The sequence below is a fragment of the Melanerpes formicivorus genome, unplaced genomic scaffold, assembly GCF_026170545.1.
Source record: "Melanerpes formicivorus ecotype bairdi unplaced genomic scaffold, bMelFor1.0.p_v2 SCAF_14, whole genome shotgun sequence".
Classification (NCBI taxonomy): Eukaryota; Metazoa; Chordata; class Aves; order Piciformes; family Picidae; genus Melanerpes; species Melanerpes formicivorus.
The window spans coordinates 18,693,501-18,710,532 of record NW_027142366.1 but is presented as its reverse complement, the minus strand read 5'-3'; the positions used below and the strand labels follow the sequence as shown (position 1 = coordinate 18,710,532).

At 62.0% G+C, this 17,032-nt stretch overlaps 1 protein-coding gene across 1 annotated transcript in view; it reads right to left on the bottom strand.

The window, feature by feature from the left end:
* Positions 1-17,032, bottom strand: part of NAGPA (N-acetylglucosamine-1-phosphodiester alpha-N-acetylglucosaminidase) — a 57,192-nt gene extending 40,160 nt beyond the window's left edge. The window contains exons 1-3 of the mRNA XM_068147275.1: positions 16,883-17,032; positions 14,717-15,199; positions 12,429-12,568 (exon numbers count right to left, since the gene is read on the bottom strand). Of these exons, the coding sequence (XP_068003376.1) occupies positions 12,429-12,568; positions 14,717-15,199; positions 16,883-17,031 (772 nt within the window). The 5' untranslated portion in view covers position 17,032. The remainder of the gene's footprint in view (positions 1-12,428; positions 12,569-14,716; positions 15,200-16,882) is intronic.

Below are 17,032 nucleotides of genomic sequence, written 5' to 3'. Positions count from 1 at the left end.
GAGCACTGCAGCCTGAGAGCACTGCTGCTTGAGAGCACTGCTGCTTGAGAGCACTGCAGCCTGAGAGCACTGCTGCTGAGAGCACTGCAGCCTGAGAGCACTGCTGCTGAGAGCACTGCTGCTGAGAGCACTGCAGCCTGAGAGCACTGCAGCCTGAGAGCACTGCTGCTGAGAGCACTGCAGCCTGAGAGCACTGCTGCCTGAGAGCACTGCTGCTGAGAGCACTGCTGCCTGAGAGCACTGCAGCCTGAGAGCACTGCTGCTGAGAGCACTGCAGCCTGAGAGCACTGCTGCTGTGAGCACTGCAGCCTGAGAGCACTGCAGCCTGAGAGCACTGCTGCTGAGAGCACTGCAGCCTGAGAGCACTGCTGCTGAGAGCACTGCTGCTGAGAGCACTGCTGGCTGAGAGCACTGCTGGCTGAGAGCACTGCAGCCTGAGAGCACTGCTGCCTGAGAGCACTGCTGCTGAGAGCACTGCAGCCTGAGAGCACTGCAGCCTGAGAGCACTGCTGCTGAGAGCACTGCAGCCTGAGAGCACTGCTGGCTGAGAGCACTGCAGCCTGAGAGCACTGCTGCTGAGAGCACTGCTGCCTGAGAGCACTGCAGAATGAGAGCACTGCAGCCTGAGAGCACTGCTGCTGAGAGCACTGCCGCCTGAGAGCACTGCTGCTGAGAGCACTGCAGCCTGAGAGCACTGCTGCCTGAGAGCACTGCTGCTGAGAGCACTGCTGCCTGAGAGCACTGCTGCCTGAGAGCACTGCTGCCTGAGAGCACTGCTGGCTGAGAGCACTGCTGGCTGAGAGCACTGCTGCCTGAGAGCACTGCAGCCTGAGAGCACCGCTGCTGAGTGCACTGTTGCCTGAGAGCACTGCTGCTGAGAGCACTGCTGCTGAGAGCACTGCAGCCTGAGAGCACTGCTGCCTGAGAGCACTGCAGCTGAGAGCACTGCTGCTGAGAGCACTGCTGCTGAGAGCACTGCTGCTGAGAGCACTGCAGCCTGAGAGCACTGCTGCCTGAGAGCACTGCAGCTGAGAGCACTGCTGCTGAGAGCACTGCAGCCTGAGAGCACTGCTGCTGAGAGCACTGCAGCCTGAGAGCACTGCAGCCTGAGAGCACTGCTGCCTGAGAGCACTGCAGCCTGAGAGCACTGCTGCTGAGAGCACTGCTGCTGAGAGCACTGCTGCCTGAGAGCACTGCTGCTGAGAGCACTGCTGCTGAGAGCACTGCTGCCTGAGAGCACTGCAGCCTGAGAGCACTGCTGCTGAGAGCACTGCAGCCTGAGAGCACTGCAGCCTGAGAGCACTGCTGCCTGAGAGCACTGCAGCCTGAGAGCACTGCTGCTGAGAGCACTGCTGCTGAGAGCACTGCTGCTGAGAGCACTGCTGCCTGAGAGCACTGCTGCTGAGAGCACTGCTGCTGAGAGCACTGCTGCCTGAGAGCACTGCTGCTGAGAGCACTGCAGCCTGAGAGCACTGCAGCCTGAGAGCACTGCTACCTGAGAGCACTGCTGCTGAGAGCACTGCATCCTGAGAGCACTGCTGCTGAGAGCACTGCTGGCTGAGAGCACTGCTGCTGAGAGCACTGCTGGCTGAGAGCACTGCTGGCTGAGAGCACTGCAGCCTGAGAGCACTGCAGCCTGAGAGCACTGCTGCTGAGAGCACTGCAGCCTGAGAGCACTGCAGCCTGAGAGCACTGCTGCTGAGAGCACTGCTGCTGAGAGCACTGCAGCCTGAGAGCACTGCTGCTGAGAGCACTGCAGCCTGAGAGCACTGCAGCCTGAGAGCACTGCTGCCTGAGAGCACTGCTGCTGAGAGCACTGCTGCTGAGAGCACTGCTGCTGAGAGCACTGCTGCCTGAGAGCAATGCAGAAAGAGAGCACTGCAGCCTGAGAGCACTGCTGCTGAGAGCACTGCTGCCTGAGAGCACTGCTGCTGAGAGCACTGCAGCCTGAGAGCACTGCTGCCTGAGAGCACTGCTGCTGAGAGCACTGCAGCCTGAGAGCACTGCTGCTGAGAGCACTGCTGCTGAGAGCACTGCTGCTGAGAGCACTGCTGGCTGAGGAGCACTGCTGCCTGAGAGCACTGCAGCCTGAGAGCACCGCTGCTGAGTGCACTGTTGCCTGAGAGCACTGCTGCTGAGAGCACTGCAGCTGAGAGCACTGCTGCCTGAGAGCACTGCAGCTGAGAGCACTGCTGCTGAGAGCACTGCTGCTGAGAGCACTGCTGCTGAGAGCACTGCTGCCTGAGAGCACTGCAGCTGAGAGCACTGCTGCTGAGAGCACTGCAGCCTGAGAGCACTGCTGCTGAGAGCACTGCTGCCTGAGTGCACTGCAGCCTGAGAGCACTGCAGCCTGAGAGCACTGCAGCCTGAGAGCACTGCTACCTGAGAGCACTGCTGCTGAGAGCACTGCATCCTGAGAGCACTGCAGCTGAGAGCACTGCTGCTGAGAGCACTGCTGCTGAGAGCACTGCTGGCTGAGAGCACTGCTGCTGAGAGCACTGCTGGCTGAGAGCACTGCTGGCTGAGAGCACTGCAGCCTGAGAGCACTGCAGCCTGAGAGCACTGCTGCTGAGAGCACTGCAGCCTGAGAGCACTGCAGCCTGAGAGCACTGCTGCTGAGAGCACTGCTGCTGAGAGCACTGCAGCCTGAGAGCACTGCTGCTGAGAGCACTGCAGCCTGAGAGCACTGCTGCCTGAGAGCACTGCAGCCTGAGAGCACTGCTGCTGAGAGCACTGCTGCTGAGAGCACTGCTGCCTGAGAGCACTGCAGAATGAGAGCACTGCAGCCTGAGAGCACTGCTGCTGAGAGCACTGCTGCCTGAGAGCACTGCTGTTGAGAGCACTGCAGCCTGAGAGCACTGCTGCCTGAGAGCACTGCTGCTGAGAGCACTGCAGCCTGAGAGCACTGCTGCTGAGAGCACTGCTGCTGAGAGCACTGCTGGCTGAGAGCACTGCTGGCTGAGAGCACTGCAGCCTGAGAGCACAGCTGCCTGAGAGCACTGCAGCCTGAGAGCACCGCTGCTGAGTGCACTGTTGCCTGAGAGCACTGCTGCTGAGAGCACTGCAGCTGAGAGCACTGCTGCCTGAGAGCACTGCAGCTGAGAGCACTGCTGCTGAGAGCACTGCTGCTGAGAGCACTGCTGCCTGAGAGCACTGCAGCTGAGAGCACTGCTGCTGAGAGCACTGCTGCCTGAGAGCACTGCAGCCTGAGAGCACTGCTGCTGAGAGCACTGCTGCTGAGAGCACTGCTGCCTGAGAGCACTGCAGCCTGAGAGCACTGCTGCTGAGAGCACTGCTGCTGAGAGCACTGCTGCCTGAGAGCACTGCAGCCTGAGAGCACTGCAGCCTGAGAGCACTGCAGCCTGAGAGCACTGCTGCTGAGAGCACTGCTGCTGAGAGCACTGCAGCCTGAGAGCACTGCAGAATGAGAGCACTGCTGCTGAGAGCACTGCTGCTGAGAGCACTGCAGAATGAGAGCACTGCTGCTGAGAGCACTGCTGCTGAGAGCACTGCTGCCTGAGAGCACTGCAGCCTGAGAGCACTGCTGCCTGAGAGCACTGCTGCCTGAGAGCACTGCTGCTGAGAGCACTGCTGCTGAGAGCACTGCTGCTGAGAGCACTGCAGCTGAGAGCACTGCTGCTGAGAGCACTGCTGCTGAGAGCACTGCTGCCTGAGAGCACTGCAGCTGAGAGCACTGCTGCTGAGAGCACTGCTGCTGAGAGCACTGCTGCCTGAGAGCACTGCAGCTGAGAGCACTGCTGCTGAGAGCACTGCTGCCTGAGAGCACTGCAGCCTGAGAGCACTGCTGCTGAGAGCACTGCTGCTGAGAGCACTGCTGCCTGAGAGCACTGCAGCCTGAGAGCACTGCTGCTGAGAGCACTGCTGCTGAGAGCACTGCAGCCTGAGAGCACTGCTGCTGAGAGCACTGCTGCTGAGAGCACTGCTGCCTGAGAGCACTGCAGCCTGAGAGCACTGCTGCTGAGAGCACTGCTGCTGAGAGCACTGCAGCCTGAGAGCACTGCAGCCTGAGAGCACTGCTGCTGAGAGCACTGCTGCTGAGAGCACTGCAGCCTGAGAGCACTGCAGAATGAGAGCACTGCTGCTGAGAGCACTGCTGCTGAGAGCACTGCAGAATGAGAGCACTGCTGCTGAGAGCACTGCTGCTGAGAGCACTGCTGCCTGAGAGCACTGCAGCCTGAGAGCACTGCTGCCTGAGAGCACTGCTGCCTGAGAGCACTGCTGCTGAGAGCACTGCTGCTGAGAGCACTGCAGCCTGAGAGCACTGCTGCTGAGAGCACTGCAGCCTGAGAGCACTGCTGATGAGAGCACTGCTGCCTGAGAGCACTGCTGCTGAGAGCACTGCTGCTGAGAGCACTGCTGCTGAGAGCACTGCTGCTGAGAGCACTGCAGCCTGAGAGCACTGCTGCTGAGAGCACTGCTGCTGAGAGCACTGCAGCCTGAGAGCACTGCTGCTGAGAGCACTGCCGCCTGAGAGCACTGCAGCCTGAGAGCACTGCTGCTGAGAGCACTGCAGCCTGAGAGCACTGCTGCTGAGAGCACTGCTGCTGAGAGCACTGCAGCCTGAGAGCACTGCTGCTGAGAGCACTGCAGCCTGAGAGCACTGCTGCTGAGAGCACTGCAGCCTGAGAGCACTGCTGCTGAGAGCACTGCAGCCTGAGAGCACTGCTGCTGAGAGCACTGCTGCTGAGAGCACTGCTGCCTGAGAGCACTGCAGCCTGAGAGCACTGCTGCTGAGAGCACTGCAGCCTGAGAGCACTGCAGCCTGAGAGCACTGCTGCCTGAGAGCACTGCAGCCTGAGAGCACTGCTGCTGAGAGCACTGCTGCTGAGAGCACTGCTGTCTGAGAGCACTGCTGCTGAGAGCACTGCTGCTGAGAGCACTGCTGCCTGAGAGCACTGCAGCCTGAGAGCACTGCTGCTGAGAGCACTGCTACCTGAGAGCACTGCTGCTGAGAGCACTGCATCCTGAGAGCACTGCAGCTGAGAGCACTGCTGCTGAGAGCACTGCTGCTGAGAGCACTGCTGGCTGAGAGCACTGCTGGCTGAGAGCACTGCAGCCTGAGAGCACTGCAGCCTGAGAGCACTGCTGCTGAGAGCACTGCAGCCTGAGAGCACTGCAGCCTGAGAGCACTGCTGCTGAGAGCACTGCTGCTGAGAGCACTGCAGCCTGAGAGCACTGCTGCTGAGAGCACTGCACCCTGAGAGCACTGCTGCCTGAGAGCACTGCAGCCTGAGAGCACTGCTGCTGAGAGCACTGCTGCTGAGAGCACTGCTGCCTGAGAGCACTGCAGAATGAGAGCACTGCAGCCTGAGAGCACTGCTGCTGAGAGCACTGCTGCCTGAGAGCACTGCTGCTGAGAGCACTGCAGCCTGAGAGCACTGCTGCCTGAGAGCACTGCTGCTGAGAGCACTGCAGCCTGAGAGCACTGCTGCTGAGAGCACTGCTGCTGAGAGCACTGCTGCTGAGAGCACTGCTGGCTGAGAGCACTGCTGGCTGAGAGCACTGCAGCCTGAGAGCACTGCTGCCTGAGAGCACTGCAGCCTGAGAGCACCGCTGCTGAGTGCACTGTTGCCTGAGAGCACTGCTGCTGAGAGCACTGCAGCTGAGAGCACTGCTGCCTGAGAGCACTGCAGCTGAGAGCACTGCTGCTGAGAGCACTGCTGCTGAGAGCACTGCTGCTGAGAGCACTGCTGCCTGAGAGCACTGCAGCCTGAGAGCACTGCTGCTGAGAGCACTGCAGCCTGAGAGCACTGCTGCTGAGAGCACTGCAGCCTGAGAGCACTGCAGCCTGAGAGCACTGCTGCCTGAGAGCACTGCAGCCTAAGAGCACTGCTGCTGAGAGCACTGCTGCCTGAGAGCACTGCAGAATGAGAGCACTGCAGCCTGAGAGCACTGCAGCCTGAGAGCACTGCTGCTGAGAGCACTGCTGCTGAGAGCACTGCAGCCTGAGAGCACTGCAGCCTGAGAGCACTGCTGCTGAGAGCACTGCTGCTGAGAGCACTGCAGCCTGAGAGCACTGCAGAATGAGAGCACTGCTGCTGAGAGCACTGCTGCTGAGAGCACTGCAGAATGAGAGCACTGCTGCTGAGAGCACTGCTGCTGAGAGCACTGCTGCCTGAGAGCACTGCAGCCTGAGAGCACTGCTGCCTGAGAGCACTGCTGCCTGAGAGCACTGCTGCTGAGAGCACTGCTGCTGAGAGCACTGCTGCTGAGAGCACTGCAGCCTGAGAGCACTGCTGCTGAGAGCACTGCAGCCTGAGAGCACTGCTGATGAGAGCACTGCTGCCTGAGAGCACTGCTGCTGAGAGCACTGCTGCTGAGAGCACTGCAGCCTGAGAGCACTGCTGCTGAGAGCACTGCAGCCTGAGAGCACTGCTGCTGAGAGCACTGCTGCCTGAGAGCACTGCACCCTGAGAGCACTGCTGATGAGAGCACTGCAGCCTGAGAGCACTGCTGCTGAGAGCACTGCAGCCTGAGAGCACTGCTGCTGAGAGCACTGCTGCTGAGAGCACTGCTGCTGAGAGCACTGCAGCCTGAGAGCACTGCTGCTGAGAGCACTGCAGCCTGAGAGCACTGCTGCTGAGAGCACTGCAGCCTGAGAGCACTGCTGCTGAGAGCACTGCAGCCTGAGAGCACTGCTGCTGAGAGCACTGCTGCTGAGAGCGCTGCTGCTGAGAGCACTGCTGCCTGAGAGCACTGCAGCTGAGAGCACTGCTGCTGAGAGCACTGCAGCCTGAGAGCACTGCAGCCTGAGAGCACTGCTGCTGAGAGCACTGCTGCTGAGAGCACTGCTGCTGAGAGCACTGCTGCTGAGAGCACTGCAGCCTGAGAGCACTGCTGCTGAGAGCACTGCAGCCTGAGAGCACTGCTGCCTGAGAGCACTGCAGCCTGAGAGCACTGCTGCCTGAGAGCACTGCTGCTGAGAGCACTGCAGCCTGAGAGCACTGCTGCTGAGAGCACTGCTGCCTGAGAGCACTGCAGAATGAGAGCACTGCTGCTGAGAGCACTGCTGCTGAGAGCACTGCAGAATGAGAGCACTGCTGCTGAGAGCACTGCTGCTGAGAGCACTGCAGAATGAGAGCACTGCTGCTGAGAGCACTGCTGCTGAGAGCACTGCTGCCTGAGAGCACTGCAGCCTGAGAGCACTGCTGCCTGAGAGCACTGCTGCCTGAGAGCACTGCTGCTGAGAGCACTGCTGCTGAGAGCACTGCTGCTGAGAGCACTGCAGCTGAGAGCACTGCTGCTGAGAGCACTGCTGCTGAGAGCACTGCTGCCTGAGAGCACTGCAGCTGAGAGCACTGCTGCTGAGAGCACTGCTGCTGAGAGCACTGCTGCCTGAGAGCACTGCAGCTGAGAGCACTGCTGCTGAGAGCACTGCTGCCTGAGAGCACTGCAGCCTGAGAGCACTGCTGCTGAGAGCACTGCTGCTGAGAGCACTGCTGCCTGAGAGCACTGCAGCCTGAGAGCACTGCTGCTGAGAGCACTGCTGCTGAGAGCACTGCAGCCTGAGAGCACTGCTGCTGAGAGCACTGCTGCTGAGAGCACTGCTGCCTGAGAGCACTGCAGCCTGAGAGCACTGCTGCTGAGAGCACTGCTGCTGAGAGCACTGCAGCCTGAGAGCACTGCAGCCTGAGAGCACTGCTGCTGAGAGCACTGCTGCTGAGAGCACTGCAGCCTGAGAGCACTGCAGAATGAGAGCACTGCTGCTGAGAGCACTGCTGCTGAGAGCACTGCAGAATGAGAGCACTGCTGCTGAGAGCACTGCTGCTGAGAGCACTGCTGCCTGAGAGCACTGCAGCCTGAGAGCACTGCTGCCTGAGAGCACTGCTGCCTGAGAGCACTGCTGCTGAGAGCACTGCTGCTGAGAGCACTGCAGCCTGAGAGCACTGCTGCTGAGAGCACTGCAGCCTGAGAGCACTGCTGATGAGAGCACTGCTGCCTGAGAGCACTGCTGCTGAGAGCACTGCTGCTGAGAGCACTGCTGCTGAGAGCACTGCTGCTGAGAGCACTGCAGCCTGAGAGCACTGCTGCTGAGAGCACTGCTGCTGAGAGCACTGCAGCCTGAGAGCACTGCTGCTGAGAGCACTGCCGCCTGAGAGCACTGCAGCCTGAGAGCACTGCTGCTGAGAGCACTGCAGCCTGAGAGCACTGCTGCTGAGAGCACTGCTGCTGAGAGCACTGCAGCCTGAGAGCACTGCTGCTGAGAGCACTGCAGCCTGAGAGCACTGCTGCTGAGAGCACTGCAGCCTGAGAGCACTGCTGCTGAGAGCACTGCAGCCTGAGAGCACTGCTGCTGAGAGCACTGCTGCTGAGAGCACTGCTGCCTGAGAGCACTGCAGCCTGAGAGCACTGCTGCTGAGAGCACTGCAGCCTGAGAGCACTGCAGCCTGAGAGCACTGCTGCCTGAGAGCACTGCAGCCTGAGAGCACTGCTGCTGAGAGCACTGCTGCTGAGAGCACTGCTGTCTGAGAGCACTGCTGCTGAGAGCACTGCTGCTGAGAGCACTGCTGCCTGAGAGCACTGCAGCCTGAGAGCACTGCTGCTGAGAGCACTGCTACCTGAGAGCACTGCTGCTGAGAGCACTGCATCCTGAGAGCACTGCAGCTGAGAGCACTGCTGCTGAGAGCACTGCTGCTGAGAGCACTGCTGGCTGAGAGCACTGCTGGCTGAGAGCACTGCAGCCTGAGAGCACTGCAGCCTGAGAGCACTGCTGCTGAGAGCACTGCAGCCTGAGAGCACTGCAGCCTGAGAGCACTGCTGCTGAGAGCACTGCTGCTGAGAGCACTGCAGCCTGAGAGCACTGCTGCTGAGAGCACTGCACCCTGAGAGCACTGCTGCCTGAGAGCACTGCAGCCTGAGAGCACTGCTGCTGAGAGCACTGCTGCTGAGAGCACTGCTGCCTGAGAGCACTGCAGAATGAGAGCACTGCAGCCTGAGAGCACTGCTGCTGAGAGCACTGCTGCCTGAGAGCACTGCTGCTGAGAGCACTGCAGCCTGAGAGCACTGCTGCCTGAGAGCACTGCTGCTGAGAGCACTGCAGCCTGAGAGCACTGCTGCTGAGAGCACTGCTGCTGAGAGCACTGCTGCTGAGAGCACTGCTGGCTGAGAGCACTGCTGGCTGAGAGCACTGCAGCCTGAGAGCACTGCTGCCTGAGAGCACTGCAGCCTGAGAGCACCGCTGCTGAGTGCACTGTTGCCTGAGAGCACTGCTGCTGAGAGCACTGCAGCTGAGAGCACTGCTGCCTGAGAGCACTGCAGCTGAGAGCACTGCTGCTGAGAGCACTGCTGCTGAGAGCACTGCTGCTGAGAGCACTGCTGCCTGAGAGCACTGCAGCCTGAGAGCACTGCTGCTGAGAGCACTGCAGCCTGAGAGCACTGCTGCTGAGAGCACTGCAGCCTGAGAGCACTGCAGCCTGAGAGCACTGCTGCCTGAGAGCACTGCAGCCTGAGAGCACTGCTGCCTGAGAGCACTGCAGCCTAAGAGCACTGCTGCTGAGAGCACTGCTGCCTGAGAGCACTGCTGCTGAGAGCACTGCAGCCTGAGAGCACTGCAGCCTGAGAGCACTGCTGCTGAGAGCACTGCTGCTGAGAGCACTGCAGCCTGAGAGCACTGCAGCCTGAGAGCACTGCTGCTGAGAGCACTGCTGCTGAGAGCACTGCAGCCTGAGAGCACTGCAGAATGAGAGCACTGCTGCTGAGAGCACTGCTGCTGAGAGCACTGCAGAATGAGAGCACTGCTGCTGAGAGCACTGCTGCTGAGAGCACTGCTGCCTGAGAGCACTGCAGCCTGAGAGCACTGCTGCCTGAGAGCACTGCTGCCTGAGAGCACTGCTGCTGAGAGCACTGCTGCTGAGAGCACTGCTGCTGAGAGCACTGCAGCCTGAGAGCACTGCTGCTGAGAGCACTGCAGCCTGAGAGCACTGCTGATGAGAGCACTGCTGCCTGAGAGCACTGCTGCTGAGAGCACTGCTGCTGAGAGCACTGCAGCCTGAGAGCACTGCTGCTGAGAGCACTGCAGCCTGAGAGCACTGCTGCTGAGAGCACTGCTGCCTGAGAGCACTGCACCCTGAGAGCACTGCTGATGAGAGCACTGCAGCCTGAGAGCACTGCTGCTGAGAGCACTGCAGCCTGAGAGCACTGCTGCTGAGAGCACTGCTGCTGAGAGCACTGCTGCTGAGAGCACTGCAGCCTGAGAGCACTGCTGCTGAGAGCACTGCAGCCTGAGAGCACTGCTGCTGAGAGCACTGCAGCCTGAGAGCACTGCTGCTGAGAGCACTGCAGCCTGAGAGCACTGCTGCTGAGAGCACTGCTGCTGAGAGCGCTGCTGCTGAGAGCACTGCTGCCTGAGAGCACTGCAGCTGAGAGCACTGCTGCTGAGAGCACTGCAGCCTGAGAGCACTGCAGCCTGAGAGCACTGCTGCTGAGAGCACTGCTGCTGAGAGCACTGCTGCTGAGAGCACTGCTGCTGAGAGCACTGCAGCCTGAGAGCACTGCTGCTGAGAGCACTGCAGCCTGAGAGCACTGCTGCCTGAGAGCACTGCAGCCTGAGAGCACTGCTGCCTGAGAGCACTGCTGCTGAGAGCACTGCAGCCTGAGAGCACTGCTGCTGAGTGCACTGCTGCCTGAGAGCACTGCAGCCTGAGAGCACTGCTGCTGAGAGCACTGCAGCTGAGAGCACTGCTGCCTGAGTGCACTGCAGCCTGAGAGCACTGCTGCTGAGAGCACTGCTGCTGAGAGCACTGCAGCTGAGAGCACTGCTGCCTGAGAGCACTGCAGCCTGAGAGCACTGCTGCTGAGAGCACTGCAGCCTGAGAGCACTGCTGCTGAGAGCACTGCTGCTGAGAGCACTGCAGCCTGAGAGCACTGCTGCTGAGAGCACTGCTGCCTGAGAGCACTGCAGCCTGAGAGCACTGCAGCCTGAGAGCACTGCTGCTGAGAGCACTGCTGCTGAGAGCACTGCTGCTGAGAGCACTGCAGCCTGAGAGCACTGCTGCTGAGAGCACTGCTGCTGAGAGCACTGCAGCCTGAGAGCACTGCTGCTGAGAGCACTGAAGCCTGAGAGCACTGCTGCTGAGAGCACTGCTGCTGAGAGCACTGCTGCTGAGAGCACTGCTGCTGAGAGCACTGCAGCCTGAGAGCACTGCTGCTGAGAGCACTGCAGCCTGAGAGCACTGCTGCCTGAGAGCACTGCAGCCTGAGAGCACTGCTGCTGAGAGCACTGCAGCCTGAGAGCACTGCTGCTGAGAGCACTGCAGCCTGAGAGCACTGCTGCCTGAGAGCACTGCAGCCTGAGCACTCAGCCTGAGAGCACTGCAGCCTGAGAGCACTGCAGCCTGAGAGCACTGCTGCTGAGAGCACTGCTGCCTGAGAGCACTGCTGCCTGAGAGCACTGCAGCCTGAGAGCACTGCTGCCTGAGAGCACTGCTGCTGAGAGCACTGCAGCCTGAGAGCACTGCTGCCTGAGAGCACTGCTGCCTGAGAGCACTGCAGCCTGAGAGCACTGCTGCTGAGAGCACTGCTGCTGAGAGCACTGCTGCCTGAGAGCACTGCTGCCTGAGAGCACTGCTGCTGAGAGCACTGCAGCCTGAGAGCACTGCTGCCTGAGAGCACTGCTGCTGAGAGCACTGCTGCTGAGAGCACTGCAGCCTGAGAGCACTGCTGCTGAGAGCACTGCTGCTGAGAGCACTGCAGCCTGAGAGCACTGCAGCCTGAGAGCACTGCTGCTGAGAGCACTGCTGCCTGAGAGCACTGCTGCTGAGAGCACTGCTGCCTGACATACTGCCTGCAGCACAGCTCCTAGCAGGGAAAGGCAAGGAGAACACAGCCCAGGCCCCGCTGCCTTGCCCCCAGCCCCTCTCCAGGCTGTGCTGGTTAAGCTCCTGCCTGGCATTGGGGCAGGGAAGGGGTTTCACAAGCTGCAAGAGGCCTCTCCTTGGAGCTCCTCTGGACCAGCACCAACACCACTTCCCATGCAGTCACAGAAGCACAGGACCACAGGATGCTCTGGGTTGGAAGGGAGCTCCAAAGCTCATCCACTCCAACCCCCTGCACTCAGCAGGGACATCCTCATCCAGCTCAGGGTGCAAAGAGCTCTGTCCAGCCTCACCTTGAATAGCTCAAGGGATGTGGCCCAAACCACCTCCCAGCTCCCCAGCCAGCTGTTGCACCCCTCTCTGGAGTCCAACTTCTGCACAGGAGCCCTGAAGAGGTGAGGGCAGCTTCATCTTGCAGGCAGCCAACTGCTGGCACTGGCCTGGCTGCAGGCTCAGGGCAGAGCAGCCCAGAAGGAATTTAGACCTTTCAGGTGAGTGGCAAACTGCAACCAAGACAACCCAGTTCCTCCTGCTCCCCACTCCTTCCAGCAGCCCCCTCAGCAGGCCAATCTCCAGCCAGGCTGCAGTGTTTACCTGTGGTCTGAACATCCCCACACTCAGCTGCCTGACTCTGGTTGATGTACACTTCTCCATCTCTGAGCAGCCAGACCACACCACTCACCAGCTGCACAAAAGGGTTTGCTTCATCCAGGACATCCTCCTCAGACAGGTACCTGGGACAGAGGGAGCAGGAGGGGTTACCCACAGTCACAGCAGTGGCTTGGAAAAGCCTTTCTGCTGCTCCAGAAGCAGGCTCCAGAAGCAGGGAGCAAGGGGAAGGTGGCAGGATGCAGGCTACTGCTCCTCAACGAGAGGCCAAGCAGTGCAAAGCATCACTTCAGCAGCCAGGGTGCAGCCAGCTCTCCACTGCTCTACACAAAACCTCTTCATCACAGAACCACAGCATGGGTTGGCTTGGAAGGGAGTTTCAAGATCCTCCAGCTCCAAGCCCCTGCCATGGGCAGGGACCCCTCCCACCAGCACAGGCTGCTCAGGGCCTCATCCAGACTGGTCCTGAACACCTCCAGGCAGGAGGCAGCCACAGCCTCCCTGGGCAGCCTGGGCCAGAGTCTCCCCAGCCTCACTGCAAAGAATTTCTTCCTCCTCTCCACTCTCAGTCTCCTCTCTCCCAGCTCAAAGCCATTGCCCCTTCTCCTAGCACTCCCAGCCCTGTACATGAAACAGTTACTGCCAAGGCTGTGGGCAGTGAACCTGAGGCAGGAGAACAAGGGCAGAAAGCACCTGGCAGGACATGAGGGCAGAACCTCTGCTGAACCCTCAGGGATGTGTAAAGCAGCTGCAACACCTCACTGCCTGTCAGCTACAACAGTGACACCAACCAGCTGCTGAGAGGAGTTCCAGCAACAGCATCCTCTCTGCCTGCAGCTGCACTGAGAGCAGCCCACTGCTGCAGACATGGGCTGGAGCCCCTCTGCTGTGATGCCAGGTTGAAGGGTTGGGCCTGTGCACCCTGGAGAAGAGAAGGCTGCAGGGAGACCTTCTGGTGGCCTTGCAGTGCTTCAAGATCAGGGCCTGTTGTGACAGGCCAGAGGGGGATGGTTTGAACTCTAAGAGTGGAGAGAAGGGAGGAATGTTTGCCCCTGAGGGTGGGGAGAGCCTGTGCCAGGCTGCCCAGAGAGGTGGAGCTGCCCCATGGCTGGCAGCAGTGCAGGGCAGGTTGGTTGGGGCTGGGAGCAGCCTGCTGTGGCTGCAGCTGGCCCTGCTGGCTGCAGGGCTTGCTCTGGGTGAGCTTTAAAGGTTGCTTCCAACCCAAGCCACTGTAGGAACCTGTGAATAACCCCAACCACAGCAGTGTGAGCAAACTGAGTACTCTTCCCTTCCATTTACTTCCTTCCCTGGAGCATCCCCTCCCACTGCACCACTGCATGGGGTGTAATGGCCTTGTTTTCCTGGAGCTTTGCCCAGAGGGAAGGGTGGGCATGGTCAGAATGCCATGGTCTGCTTGCTCCCTGCTGTTAGCCAGTGTCCATTTCCAGCATGTCACAGGCACAGCCATGTCCCCACAGCACAGGCTCTGAGCAGGTGCTGACACACCAGCCTTGCCCACACCTCAGTCCATGAGTGAGGGCCCTGGGGAGACCTCAGTGCTGCACTCCAACATCTGAAGGGGACCTACAGGCAGGCTGGGAGGGACAGTTCAGAAGGGCCTGTGGTGACAGGATGGGAGGCAATGGTTTGCAGGTGGAGAAGGGCTCTGTCCCTGCCCACGGCAGGGGGGTTGGACTGGATGAGCTGTCAAGGTCCCTTCCAACCCAGCATGTCTGTGCTGCTGCCAGAGTATCATAGCATCAGTCAGGGTTGGAAGGGACCACAAGGATCATCCAGTCCCAACCCCCCTGCCATGGGCAGGGACACCCCACACTAGATCAGCCTGGCCACAGCCTCAGCCAGCCTGGCCTTAAACACCTCCAGGGACAGGGCCTCAACCACCTCCCTGCACAACCCATGCCAGGGCTTCACCACTCTCATGGGGAAGAACTTCCTCCTCCCCTCCAGCCTGAACCTCCCCACCTCCAGCTTCATTCCATTCCCCCTAGTCCTATCACTGCCTGAGATCCTGAGCAGTCCTTCCCCAGCCTTCCTGCAGCCCACTCTGCCTCTCCTCCTCCTCCCACAGCCAAGCGTCCTGGCTGCCTGTTGGGCGAGGGGACTGGGAACCTAAGCAGCTGGAGACCATCCGAGCAACCCCTCCAGCTTCTCCTCACGCTACGCCAAAGAGCCGCAGGGCAGGGAGAGCGCTCAGCCGGGAACACAGAGCACAGCCCCGCCCGCAGCGCTGCCGGCAGGCGGCCAGCCCTCACCCGAACACCATGGTGCCGTCCCGGCGGATGCCGAACTGCGCGTTCTGCAGCCCCGCGGCGCTGCGGGCCAGCCTGCCGTCGCTCACCACGTTGCCCAGGCACTCGCCGCTCTCCATGTCGAAGTAGCCGCCGTTCTGCGCCACCAGGCAGCCGCGCAGCCTCGCCGTCTCCTCCACGGTGGCCCTGCGGCGCTCCCGGCAGCCGCCGGCGCCGCCCGGCTCCAGCACCGAGAAGGTGCGGAGGGGGTTCCTCACGAAGGTGAAGTGGCCGTAGACCGCCCTGCGGCCCTCCCCCGCCGCGGGCAGGTAGGAGACGAAGGCCCTGGTGGTGGCGGCGGGGCCGGCGGTGCTGTCGCCGCGCCAGGCTTCGTGCGTGGCGTTGCCGTAGCGCAGCGGCTGGCAGCCCCGCACCTGCCGGTGGCTGAGCCGGGAGCCGTGCCGCGACGGGAAGTAGGGCTGCAGCACGGGGTCGCCGGGGGGGCTCCTGCAAGGAGAAGACACGCTTGCCCCGGGGCCACCTTCGCAGAAGCACCGCGTTGGTTCGCTCGGCAAAGGTCCTGGAGTCCAGCCATTGCCTAACTGCCCAGGCTGGGGCTGAGCCCTGGCCCTCAGCACCACTGAGCCATAACCCTCAGCACCACTGAGCCATAGCCCTCAGCACCACTGAGCCCTGGCCCTCAGCACCACAGCTCTGCCCCTGGGAGACACCTCCAGGGCTGGGCACTCAGCCACCCCCTGGCAGCCTGGGGCAGGCTCTGAGAACCCTTCCAGGGAAGAAGTTTCTTCTCACCTCCAACCTGAACTGCCCTGGGGTTTTGTTTGGAAAAGCTCTTCAAGATCATCCAGCCCAAGCCTGAGCCCAGCACTGCCAGGGCAGCACTGAGCCACAGCCCTCAGCCCCACTGAGCCCTGGCCCTCAGCCCCACTGAGCCATAGCCCTCAGCACCACTGAGCCCTGGCCCTCAGCACCACTGAGCCATAGCCCTCAGCACCACTGAGCCCTGGCCCTCAGCCCCACTGAGCCACAGCCCTCAGCACCACTGAGCCCTGGCCCTCAGCCCCACTGAGCCCTGGCCCTCAGCACCACTGAGCCCTGGCCCTCAGCCCCACTGAGCCCTGGCCCTCAGCACCACTGAGCCCTGGCCCTCAGCCCCACTGAACCACAACCCTCAGCACCACTGAGCCCTGGCCCTCAGCCCCACTGAGCCCTGGCCCTCAGCACCACTGAGCCCTGGCCCTCAGCACCACTGAGCCCTGGCCCTCAGCACCACTGAGCCATAGCCCTCAGCACCACTGAGCCCTGGCCCTCAGCACCACTGAGCCCTGGCCCTCAGCACCACTGAGCCATAGCCCTCAGCACCACTGAGCCCTGGCCCTCAGCACCACTGAGCCATGGCCCTCAGCACCACTGAGCCCTGGCCCTCAGCACCACTGAGCCATAGCCCTCAGCACCACTGAGCCCTGGCCCTCAGCACCACTGAGCCCTGGCCCTCAGCCCCACTGAGCCATAGCCCTCAGCACCACTGAGCCACACAGCTCTGCAACCCCTCCAGCCATGGGGACTCCACCACCTCCCTGGGCAGCCTCTGCCAGGCCCTGACCACTCCTGCACCAAAGACATTTTTCCCTATCTCCAAACGTAACCTGCCCTGGGGCAGCTTGAGGCCATTGCCTCTTGTCCTGTCCCTAGGGAGCAGAGCCCAAGCCCCAGCTGGCTGCAGCCTCCTCTCAGGGAGCTGCAGAGAGCAAGGAGGTCTCCCTCAGCCTCCTCTGCTCCAGGCTCAACACCCCCAGCTCCCTCAGCTGCTCCTCCCCAGCCCCTTCCCCAGCCCTCTTGCCCTCCTCTGGCCCTGCCCCAGCTCCTCGGTGTCCCTGCCGTCCCTCTCAGCCGGCAGAGCTGCTCTGCGCGCAGGGAGCATCAGTGCGGGGCGGGCGGGGAAGGCCTCATGGTCGGTCCGGGCCCCGGGGAGTCCCCGGCGCTGCCGTGTCCCGCCCGGTTCAGTGCTTGCTGTCCAGCTCAGCACCCGCAGCACCAGGCGGGCCGCAGGGCAGCGGCTCTCGGCCAGAGCCCCGGGCGCGGCTCGGCGCCGCCGGCCGGCAATGGACTCGGTTACCGGGCAGCGCCGGGCCGGGCTGGCTTCGTCCCGCACCCCGCGCGGACACTCACCCGGCGCCGTGCGCCGCCTGCAGCCAGCCGAACAGCGCCAGCGCGGCTGCCAGCGCCGCCCGGGCGCCCGGCGCGGCCCGCCCCGCCGGCAGCGGCAGCGCTGACCGCCGGCTCCCGCGGCCGCCTCCCGCGGCCCCGCAGGCCGCCATC